This window comes from Centropristis striata, chromosome 14, assembly GCF_030273125.1.
Source record: "Centropristis striata isolate RG_2023a ecotype Rhode Island chromosome 14, C.striata_1.0, whole genome shotgun sequence".
Classification (NCBI taxonomy): Eukaryota; Metazoa; Chordata; class Actinopteri; order Perciformes; family Serranidae; genus Centropristis; species Centropristis striata.
Genome location: NC_081530.1, coordinates 15,578,039 through 15,590,532, shown reverse-complemented (window position 1 = coordinate 15,590,532; position 12,494 = coordinate 15,578,039). Strand labels below are relative to the sequence as shown.

Genomic DNA, 12,494 nt, shown 5'->3' with positions numbered 1-12,494 from the left:
TTTTCAGCACATTATTTGTATGTGTATATAGCACACTCCCACACTGGTCCATTCAGACATAAAATTTGTTTATTTACATTAAAAATATTTTTACAACAATTATGAAATGATGAACACTGATAATAATGTTTGTACGGATGCCAAATGCTGTTAATATACCCATTCATTCTTAAAAGCAAATAGTAGATTGTTTGCTTTATGATGCATTCTACAGGTCACTTTTAACACAACTGGGACTGTATCGACTGATTTGCAATTTCATCAGTCAGTTCATCATAAAATGTGCCCACGACTGCAATAAAGTTTATCATCTTCTCATCCAGGTAAATTAGGCTGCTATCAAGTACACACATTTACTGGCAGTGTCTACTTCAGATATACATATGATTCATACTTCACATGGTCATTAATCATCTCAGACTGTTACACTTTAAGATAGCATCAGTAGGAGTCCTTTTATAACTTAATTTTCAGAGACATGTTGTCATGTAAAGCTGAGAAAAAAAAAAATCAATCAGCATTATATTGGTTTTGTTTTGATGCATCAGAATGGCACAGATTGGGGATGAAGATGTGGAGTTAAGATGCCAAGTCCAACAGTGTCCTCATATCACCTCAGCTTGATGAACCAGTAAAGGACAAAGAAGACAAAGAGGCAGAAGAGCAGCATGTAGCACAGCAGTTTGGTCTGACTGCCTCTGGACAGCTGCTTGACTCGGCCGATGGTGGCACCAAGCAGGCCGCCTGTCGAGTCAAAGTCTGAGTCCTAGTGCAGGAGAGAGAAAAAGTTTGAAGTCCAAGGAATATACTGGAACACACAGATGTGCTGAAGTATAATTTGGAGGCACTATTTCCTACTCCACAACATTTGAGAGTAAAACACTATCCTATTTTTACACCATCTAATTTCTTTGATATTTATGTTCATGATTTTACATATAAACTATATGGTCGTCCTATCAGCAATGTATAAATGTTATACTATGACATTTTATGGGACTTCTTAAGGCACATTACACAATTGTAATTTAAAATTTGACCTTTTTTGACAAAAATCGGCATACTATAGTGTGACTTTTTTTGCGTGATATGTTGCTTTTCTGTTTTTTGGGGTCATATTTTGCTCTAATATGTATCAACAGGCTATACTTGACCCATTTGAAGCTTTTCAAAATTTGACCATTTTTGACAAAAATCGGCATACTATAGTATGACTTTTTCTTGAGGGGGTCATTTTTGGACATCCCATAATATGGTGTTTTTCTGTCATTTCTGGCCATATAATGTTTTAATATGTATCAACAGGCTGTGGCACTCTCCGTTTTTGATAAACTATACAATGGCTTCACCCCCCATTTTTGCATAACATATTAGGAATTTTATACTATGACCCATTTGACACGTTTTAAGGCATGCTATACTATGACATTGTTATGACTCATTAAGGCATATTATACTGTGGCATGTTCATGACATTTTGTAATGTTTCTATACTGTAACATTTTTGGCATTCTTTTTTAAGGAAGATATGCTTAAGACATAATTTCTAATGAAATATGAATCATTAAATTACCCAACAGTATTGTTAAAATAATTGATTATTTTCTATATTGGTAAATTCTTTTATGCTTTATTTCTGCTTCTCTGTCTCTGTTCTCTGTGAGTGACGCAGGTCACTATCAAAGGTCAAACCTTGACTGTAATAAATATCTCTATGCATTTATATTAAGTCAGACAATATGATTTGATACATTGATTGTGTTTGTGTGTTAATATTGATGTAGAAAACTATGATTACTTTAATTACATATATTCCATTTGCTTAAACTGATTAAGATTCTATAAATCACAAAGAATGACATCCAGATATATTGATGCACAGTTTTTGCTGTGTGTGTATGTGCATTTGTGAGTGTGTGTGTGTGTGTGTGTATGTGTGTCTGGAGAGGGGAGACCACAGAAGGCCGAATGAAAATCCCGTGTGAGAATCTCTGTAAGTCATAACAAGGAAAAATGTTTGTGCTAGGCCAGGGCAAGGCCTGGTTTCGGCAGCAAGCAACCAGGTGGCATGACGTGCCGTTGTATGCATTAAAACTGGCGAATGAGCGGATCAAGAAGGCGGAACTTCCTGGAAGAAATCGACCAGCATGTTTTGTAAACAAATGTTAGTATTTTAATGGGTTCCAGGGAGGGAGTCGTGGTTCAGACTTCACGAACTGAAACACGTCTGTTTGTATTCAGGGACATGAGTTAATTTTGAACCCGGAGATCTCTGTAAAGTGCACATTTTTTGACGTATTGTAATAAAACTTTTGTTAAACTGAGAAACTTGGACATCTCCAGCTCTTCATTTCCCCATCAATGAATGCGCAGAAAAATGGTGAGGTTTTTTCTGTTGGTGACAGATTTTTTCTGTCGGTGACAGATTATCAATTTTCAAGGTTTCCTCATGCAATTTTTCTAACAGTATATAGGAAGTATCTCCCTTCCCACCAGCTGCAACATTAAAATGTTGGTTTCAAGTTAATTAATCAATAATCAAATAATATAAGTGCATTTTGCTGGCAATTCTTAAGTGCCTAATAAGATTTGAATATAGGACCTTTTTCCTGGCAAGAAGTATTTTTAAATTGTGGTATCACTATAAGTAAAGAATCTTCTCATATTTGGTTACAGTGATTGGTTAGTAAGAGAAGAAAGTGAAACTCACCATATCCTCCAGCACTTTATTCTGGTATTTGACTTCCGTTCCAATGTCAATTGACAGCTGTAAATATATAAATGAGATATTAACATGTTACATTTAAGATGACTATACCTTTTTTAAAGTGGTCAATCAGACAACAATTCTTAAAACACAAGACACACTGATAAACTTCCTCTTCCTTTTTGTCGCACTACACTAGCTCAGTTTTCTTTTGCTTACAGAGGCTCCATACTTTGGAATTATCATATTCATTTAGTTAAATTATCTTCACCCCTCAATAATTTTAAGTTAAGACTGAAAGCTTACCTGTTAAATCAAGACTCCTAATAGTTTCTTTTCCAGTATAGTTGTCATTGGATCATTATCTCTTATACATGCTCATACACTTAACACTCAATACAATTATCTACCTTTGTACACACCCATGTTTTTATTTCTGACTTTTTTTGTGCTATAAAATGGCACTTGTATTGCTTTCTTTTTTGTCGTTATTAGTTGTTGCTTTCTCTTGTTGTTGTTGATTCATTTTTGAATTTTTGTATATTTCTGAGTGAGGTGCTTTTTATAAGCCCGTATAGGGTTTTTTTTAACCTCTCCCGCACTTACTATTCTTTTTTCATTTCTGTAATTGGTAATTGTCTTTTTTATGGTGCAAATAAAAGACAATAAAATACAGTAGTCAAAGAACTCTGATCTGCAGCCTTTTTTCTTTAGTATTCACAAAAATGAAAGACATTTAATAGCTAAATTTCATTAATAGTTACTTACACTTTTCAAAGCGTTGACTTTAGCTCTCAACCCCTCCTGTAGATGTTCATTTTCCTCTTCGTAAACACTGTATCCACTTGCTACATAATTCCCAGGGCCTCCTTCACCTGGATAAAAGACAGTGTTAATAAATACACCGTTAGTTAGTTAGTTATCTTGTACGTTTTTGCCATATAGAGTCTAAAGAAGTGTACAGACTGAGACATATAAAGTTGAGTACACAACAGCAACAACTACCATTCATTCACATTTGTTAATAACATTAGCTAACGTTAGCTTGCTGTTAGCAAACTAGCAAGCGGGCTGAATACGAGTTTAAAATCCAGGTGTATGTGTGTCTCTTACCCAAACCGCTGCGCCTCATCTTGAACCGTTGAATGTGTCACTGTCCGGGGATTTGTGTAACGCTTAAGAAAACTGAAAGGAGCTCGGAATCACAGCAAATTAACGGTAACAGGGTAACTGCTACAAGTTGGTGCTCATCAGTAAACGCCACGACATCATACGGTGGCTGAAGAGGACAATCCTTGCCTGACGAAACCGCGAAATGCAAATACCGATATACATGCCATATAAGACCACTGTTAAACTCATTATAATAAAACTATTTTTTTCAAGTTTTGCAGGAAACTCAAAAACTTAAGTGTAACATATGACATTTATTAATAATTTCACTCAAAAAGGATGTAACAAAGGATGGCTATTGGCATTGTAATAACACTGTGTGTAAATTATGTAACTTAAGAGAAATAAATGACTTATATTAGGCAATTTTTTTGAACATGCTTTTGTGACTTAAGCAAGATATGGTAACACTTTATTTTGAAGGTGTCTACATAAGAGTCACATAAGCCTGTCAGAAACATGACATGACAAGTATCATGAGCATTAATGTTACTTCAAAGTGTCATTAATGTTCACGACACATCCCATGTCATGTTTATGACATGCTCATGTCACTCTTATGTAGACACCTTCAAAAAAAAGTGTGACCATATCTTGCTTAAGTCACAAAGGCATGTTCAAAAAATTGCCTAAGTCACATTTTATTTTGACTGAGGCATATTAAATCTGCTTAAGTCACACACTTGACATAGGCCATTATCTTAAAGGGGTAAAATCACATGATCTGATCAACTGAGGATGTAGGCGATTTTACCATAGCTGGCCGGCGTCATGAGGAGATGATTTAGGCAAAAAAAACTATTTTGACAAAAATGACTTAGGGATTATTTTAACAGTGTGGCGATAAAAGACCACTGTTTGGACGGCATGTGCGCTGTTTTTTTATACAAGATAAGTTCTTTTAATTATTTTTTAAAAAGTTTATATATATATATATATATATATACACACAAACAATAACGGATTTTATATATATATAGGCCTATGTGTATATATATATGTATGTATATATATATATATATATATATATATATATATATATATATATATATATATATAAAATCCGTTATTGTTTGTCCTTGTGCAGTTTAATGTTGAGTGTGTGTAGCTTATGTAACATAAAAGCCATGTGACTCATCATAGAAATTAGCATGTAAGGAGACAAAGTCACTACCAAAGAAAAACTACAATCATCAGTAAATCTCTCAGCATCCATCTCTATTGACTGCCTCCTCATATGCATTCTGGACTAACAACATTCATAGCTACACATTATGATTTACATTTAAGTAAATCATTATGAGTCAACAATAAACACACTGCATGGTCTTTTTCAATTAATGTGACAGTTTTGATTAGTGAAACGCTTTCTATTCATTTTGCTGTCATGATCATGGGGTTGTTATTTAATGATTATCATAATGCTAAGTAACTATTATAGATTTTGTGTTACAAGAGCAATATCACAAGTTGTCACAAGAATCTAAATGTCTTTTAGATTGTTGATTCTCCGATGCAAAGGCAAAGTCAAAAGAACAACACAAAGATTGCTTTCTGTTTTTTCAACAACAAAACTATTCCACAAGTTCCTCATAGAGGCAAACATATCCACATTTGAATCTGAATCATGTAATTATGTTTTTGTGTCTCTTTTTATTGTTTGTACATGTGTAGAAGCATACCCAATATATTATCTGGGCCAAAAGCTGCACAATGGATTCATATGACTGGTTGTCAGGCAGACTGTCCATGGCCCAATGCATGATTTACATATAAAAGAAAATAATTAATTATCAAAACAAAGCACTGTTAAAAAAGAAAACAACTGATTTTCTCATCTTTGAAATGCAGAAGGTCCCAACAGCAATGGGTTAAGCTTCCTTTGGTGGGAGAAACATATTATTATAAGGAGAAAATTGCTATGATGTTCCTTTTAGACACAGACAGATTGTTTCCTTTGAACATTTTGAAATGTGACCACCATAAAATGGAGACAAATATTCTTTGTGGATTTAATAACGGGGCTTACTGACGCATCCATCTGTGCTGTGTAGGATAGAAAAGAGTTTCTCAATATTTCCAAAATCCTAGAGGTGCTGTTTAGCAGTGATTAGCTTTCTTTATCCCCTCATACATCATCCCTCACCTAGCCTTGTGCCAATATTGAAGGAGACAGCTAATATGATATAGGAGATTAAAATGACTCTCATGATGTTAATTTATTCCAATCCAATATCTTATAAATAAATACAACTTTAAGCTCCTATCTACCGTAATGCATTTCAATGCCCCAGCACTCATCTTTTTATGTATCACCTAAAGGCTTTGCTGTATGCATGACCTTGACATGCATGTCAGAGAAACAGAGGATATTGATTGAACAGAGCGCGCGTTTCAGCCTTTGTAGATTGCAGAGGATTGAATTTATCAGATGGGTCTTTAGGGTGGAGAAAGGCATTTGGATGTTTGAAAACTGGCCTTAATCCTCCAGAAACTCTGTGGATCCAGAGCACCTTCAGTGCAGTGATTAACATTCACACATATGCCAAAGCAGACCTGTGTATGTTTACTCTAACATATTCTATATATCTGCTTCTTCTAGTTTAGTTTATGACATATGTTGACATGTTTTGCACTTCTTGCTTAAAACGCATCATGAATTTGAGGTCTACGTAATCTTATTTCACTGTACAGCAACACATCCACATAACTCCAATTTCAAGGGGCAACTTGGAGCCAGTCTTGGAGCGGCCGAATACTTGGAAGGGCCCAAAACTGCAGTTCCCATACCGGGAGTCGAACCCGGGCCGCCTGGGTGAAAACCAGGAATCCTAACCGCTAGACCATATGGGACCTTATAAACCAACCAATGAACTTTGGTATAGACAATACACAAACTGCTATCTAGCCTCTGGCAAAGGTAGCAAATACCACCTATCTCTTTTACAGCTCCCTTATCAGCAACTTGTACCTTGTTTGTGTGCTCTGTACAAATAGTCAAGTATGTGAACAGTAATTCAGGAGAAACAGGAATATTTTCACCGTAGCATGACATCTTTCATTTTCACATATTGTTTTCTACTGGCACTTTGCAGAGGTACTGGGCTTGGCAGATTTTGTTATCTTTAGACGGAGCCAGGCGAGCTGTTTACTCCTGTTTTCAGTCTTTGTGCTAAGCTAAAATACAGTAACCTGTTGCTTATCCAGCTTTACATTTACCCAAGCAGCAACATTCAGGGCTGAAGAGTAAAACCAATGCAGAGGTGCACAAACTGCATTTTCTCGACTGGCTACTCCAAGCTAGCTCGCCTCATTGACAGACCTGTTCAATTTCCCAACTGTACAGCATGTTTTAATTTACTTGTACAAAAATGGTTTTGGTCTCTAAAACCAATCTCTCCCTTATTGACAACTGTGAGGGGAATTTAATTTCCACTGTTTCCTCACCTGTTTTATTTATATAAAGGCTTAAAATTATACATAATTAGGGAAATGGCCAGTTTGAACGAGAGCTGGCTCGGCACTTCTTCCAACCACTTCAGCTAACACCCGCTTCACATGACTGCAATTTCCAAGGGCCACTTGGAGCCAGTAGACCCTTTTGGTAATCTACCAATGGCCCTAATTGGACTCAGGCACTGAGGGATTCTCTTACTCCCTCCAGCACTGAAGGGCCCAAAAGCTCAATTCCCATACCGGGAGTTGAACCCGGGCCGCCTGGGTGAAAACCAGGAATCCTAACCGCTAGACCATATGGGATCTTGTGCTAGTCACAACTTGCTTTCAAGGCTTGTTTCAACTGAGTATTTTCTGAGTACTTTTTCCAACCACAAGTAAATCACCCTCAGCCTCTGTTCCCATACCTGTATACTTTTGTATCGGCTAACCAACAGAGTTTGAATGTGACAAAAGACCAAAGCCGTGTTGCCAACTTAGCGACTTTGTCACTATATTTAGCGACTTTTCAGACCCCTTTAGCGACTCTATTTAAAAAAAAAGCGTCTAGCATTAGATCTAGCGTCTCTTCTGGTGTTATTGGAGACTCGTTCCTACCAGGCGGCAATCTCCGTGTCTGAGCATGGAGGCAAACCAGGAAGTGCCTAAAGCTGCATTCTAACGAAAATTCCAGCAGTGGGTGCTAAGTTTGGCTGCAAAAAAAATCTGCCCATTCATTTCAGTGCAAAATTTGAAAACTTCTCACTTGATTTATTACCCTTGTTTTATTACCTTATTTTTTTCAGGGCAACACTATAGTCTCAATCGCTAGTAAAAAATCATCTTCAAGACAATTTGATGTCAATAGTTCTAATAATGGCCCCATTTAGAAGAAAATAGATAATAAAGAATCGTATGATTTGGGGCATGGCTACCTTTGATTGACAGGTCACTGACAAGGCGAGCCGTCATCAGGAGAGAAGCAGAGCAATGCATATCCACGGCAACGCGTCAATAAAGTTATATATAACGTTATATAGATAGAAAAGAGGACGTTTACCGATTTGGTCTCATAACTCTACCCTTTCACACTGTATTTTCACTTAATGACAGTTTATTTAAACATTTTGTTCAGTAAAAATGTCTTGTTGAGCGTTTGGTTGGACTAACAGACACTCCAAGCTGTTCAGTTTTCTGAGGTAAGAAAGATACATTTTCTTTTGGTTTTTTGCTAGCCAAAACTAACATCACAGTTAATGCTCCAGTTAATGCTAACATGAATTAGCAGCGGCTTTGCTCAGTCAGGTTGCCGGTGTAGAGAAGCGTGTAGTCAGTGTCTTCAGATCCCTCTCGCTCCTCCACAGTCCAAATATGGTCTGCTCCGCGTATCGGAAACAAGATGGCGACGCAAGATTGCGACGAGTGTAACACTGAACTCGATGCTTCCAACGGGCAGTCCACAAACCAATGGGTGACGTCACGGTGACTACGTCCATTATTTATATACAGTCTATGGTTCCTACTCTTCTTAACTTGTAACGCCGTCCCAAAGCACTCACAAGCGGCCGAGTCCTCCCGCATCGGCCTCTCCCAGCTGCAGTCAGAGGGAGCCGGAGCTGTTAACCCCTCAGTTTGCACCAGTCTGCAAATGAATCATGCATGTGCAAAATCGGCGCTCAGTAGCGGCTCAGTAGCGGCTCCGAAAAGTACCTATCCCGAGGCGGGTACTTTCTGAGCCGCTAACCACTCACCACTTCATCTCCCCACCTCTTTGTCAGGCACTACCAAGATGGCAATGGCTGGAGCAACAAGAGCCATCCACTTTGAGCTTCAATTCAGCTCTTCAGAAACCATATGGGTGATGTCATGGAGATCTCCATATTATATATTCTTTGCCTTCACCATACAATGAATGGCAGTATCAGTCTTCTCATCTTATACTCTGCAAGAAAGCCAATATTTTATCTGAAGATGTCAAACGATGATTCCTTTAATTAGTAAGTATAAGTGATTGCTGGGGAATTTATGCACTGGCCACTCTGCACATAAAGTTAGGAAAAATATTCCAATAATTTATCTATGATGGGCCAGGATCAAAGAGACACTCCCCAGTATGTATGCTGCCATTTGGCGAGACAGAACTGTAATTAGCTGAAAATGAGAAATGCTCATCTATCTCTGCACTGCACCTCTCACTGGATACTGCTGATGCTTAACAATATCTGGCTTGCCCTGATTAGCATAATTTCTCCAGAGAATGGAGCCATGATTGAGTCAGATGACGGAGGAGTAGAAGTGTAGAGGGAAACATGCTAGAGGAAAGATCAAAAGGACGCTATTGTGCTTCCTACTATTAGTCTCTGGAGAAAGGATTTTGATTCCCACACTTAACATTGCTTTGAACCGTAGTTAAAAGAACTCTGCCAGCCCTTTAGCCATGCTCGAAATTCTCTGGCTTGTAAATTGTTATTATATGAGGATTTGGAGCCTGAATAGATGGTTGTGTTGTTCAGGATGGACCTAAATCCTTTCATTCATTAGTTAATGGGCTTTAATGAGATGTGGAGAATAAAATTGGGATTTCTGGGTTAGGTGGAAGACAGTGAGAAATTACTATGGTGTGAAAGAGAAGATGGAGGCTAAAATTGTATGTTATTCTTTAAAGATGTGTAGATTTGTAATGCTGAAGAGGTAGCCTAGCAGTAAAATAACCAGCTAGCTGCAAAATAAAGAGCTCACATAGTCTGGTTAGGTAGCATCTAGACTTGTTTAAAAGGAGAATTGTACAGCAATGTAACTGTTGACTGTGTTTACTTACAGTATAATAAAAAAAACAACAACCTTTAGAAACCATTTTTGTTGCTCCAGCTAAAAGGAGCGAGCCTGCAATGTGATTGGCTGAAATATCAGGGGGCAGGCACTGGTGATAACAATGAAATAAATGTGTCATTGGGTAAATTGCCATTACAAAATAAAAGCTAATTTTAAAAATGTAATAAATAATTGAAAGAAATATTTTCTCCTTTAATTAAATAAAAAGAAAAAGAAATGACATTTCATAATAATTTGGTTTTCAAAGCTTGGTTTTGAAAATAACACATTTTTTAGAAATTAGTTTATTTTTTCTTTTATTATTCACAATGTATTGGTTTGTATATAACGTATACAAATATACAGTTTATATATATAAATATGTATGCAAAATATGCACTCTTTTTACACAATTTTATTGTTGTATTTATTGACCACACAGTCAGATAGTAATATAAGAAAAGGGGCTATGAGAAGAGGGAAAGTATGAATGTTTGAGGACATCAGGACAAAGATAACACCACATGGTTCTAAGCTGAGAGAAGCTATCCAAACTCTGGATCAGTATGGTGATAAGAGTAGGATTTCACAACGGAAGGCTTGTGACCACTGGGAAATTATGGAGGAATCTGTGTAATAAGCAGCGTTTCAGGCAAAATATTCTCCAACATCATAAACGCCAGACTTCTTAGCTCTCCAAATGTAAATAAAAGCTCAAAGAGAAGCTGTCTCAAGTCACAGAACTGCCATCACGCCAGAGAGAACACTCTCTGTTAAACCTTTATCTATACACATTATCTCATGAGCACATGCAGATATATGTATATGTGTGTGTGTGTGTGTGTGTGTGTGTGTGTGTATGCATATACAATGTGTCTCTCCAGGTTCCCCATGTCATCATTTCATATTAAGATATTTTTATTAAAATCATTGTATAGCTTATGTATTGTCATCTTGCATTAGTCTGTATAGTCACAATTTGTCATCTCATTGCTCTTGCATGAACGGCTACTGGCCATTTGTGCCATAAGTGAAACTGAAACAGAGAATTAATATTGAAAGAGAGTGAGGTTGGTGCAGGATCAGGGCAGAGCACGTTGCTTTCTCAAATTCATCTATTTAAAATCTCACATTTGAGCTTCATGGCTATTGCATGCTGCTGATTTCCTCCAGGGGATCCCCCGTCACTCCTAATGAACAAGACTATTACTCAGACTAAAATAAGTTGTCACCCTGTTGGATCCGTGTTATTATTCCCTCGTCTCATCTGTGCGTCAGAGCGTTTGCTGGTGAGTGTGCGAGTGTCTGTCTGCAACCCGTCCACCCCCCTTGAATCTCTTGAAAATGCAACAAAATTCCCCCATTTTTCTGAACACATGAGCTCTTTGTCTTCCTTTCTCTTGTTCAAAGTGAGCTTTGATTCATGGGTTGACACTGATTCCCTTGACAAGTAGGTGCATGCAACAGCGTTTACAAATGAAATGAAGTATTGATTCACTTTAGCATTGCTCCCCCCACTGGGAGCACGGCTTCAGCAGCTTTGTTTTCATTCTGATTATGATGTACACAAGACTATTTAGTCCTTTCTAACAGGAGACGTTTTATCAACGCAAGTCATTCAAAGTGAGCCTGATTGCAAATTACATCATTGTCTTCTTATGTTAACCCTTGATGTAACGTCGCCTGACTCCAGGGCTTTAATCCTTCCTTCGTCACACACATACACAACACACACGCATGCATGCACGCACGCACGCACACACACACACACACACACACACACACAAACACACACACACACAGGCACATCTGTAATAATCAATCCTTTCTTCTGTATCTACACTTAATGCACAGCAAATATGGTATCAGTCTGGTGAATAAACGATCGCTGGGAAGATTTTCTGAGCTGTGTGTTTACTCTGGAATTAGTCATTAAAGTTATTACTATTACTCTTTGGTTCACTATGGAATGAACCCACAAAAGGGAAAATACACGATATAATATAGTATAGTTGTGGTATGTCTACATTTTATTATTTGTAACACGCCTGAAACATAAGTCAATTGATAGATTTTGTTTTTGGACTGACAATGATTCACTATGTTTATTTCTAATTAGTCATTTAGATCTAAAAGCAATTTTTTAGATTTTAGATTTTAAAGCAAAAAAATAAATACATAAATAAAATTCCAGTACCAGCATCTATCTTTTCTTGCTGCACATTTCTACTTCTGAGTCATGCGGAAAAGCACATTTGGTCACTGACTGAACTTTCCTGACCGAGGCGGATTTGCAGAACACACTTTCATGTCCATTAGCTTCACAGATGCATTAAGATTCAATCAAGCCCACAGTGGGTTGTTTACC

At 37.3% G+C, this 12,494-nt stretch overlaps 1 protein-coding gene and 2 non-coding genes across 3 annotated transcripts; all 3 read right to left on the bottom strand.

The window, feature by feature from the left end:
- Positions 1 to 51: 51 nt before the first annotated feature.
- Positions 52 to 4,030, bottom strand: bet1 (Bet1 golgi vesicular membrane trafficking protein). The gene is made up of 4 exons (XM_059349763.1): positions 3,821 to 4,030; positions 3,476 to 3,582; positions 2,711 to 2,767; positions 52 to 766 (listed from the first exon to the last, which is right to left on the bottom strand). Exons 1-4 carry the CDS (start codon positions 3,837 to 3,839, stop codon positions 611 to 613), a joined length of 339 nt encoding a protein of 112 aa, XP_059205746.1. The 5' UTR covers positions 3,840 to 4,030; the 3' UTR covers positions 52 to 610.
- A 2,631-nt stretch (positions 4,031 to 6,661) lies between these two features.
- Positions 6,662 to 6,733, bottom strand: trnae-uuc (transfer RNA glutamic acid (anticodon UUC)). Its single transcript has one exon. It is a non-coding gene; the product is annotated as a tRNA-Glu (tRNA).
- An 834-nt stretch (positions 6,734 to 7,567) lies between these two features.
- trnae-uuc (transfer RNA glutamic acid (anticodon UUC)) lies at positions 7,568 to 7,639 on the bottom strand. The gene has a single exon. It is a non-coding gene; the product is annotated as a tRNA-Glu (tRNA).
- Positions 7,640 to 12,494: the final 4,855 nt, after the last annotated feature.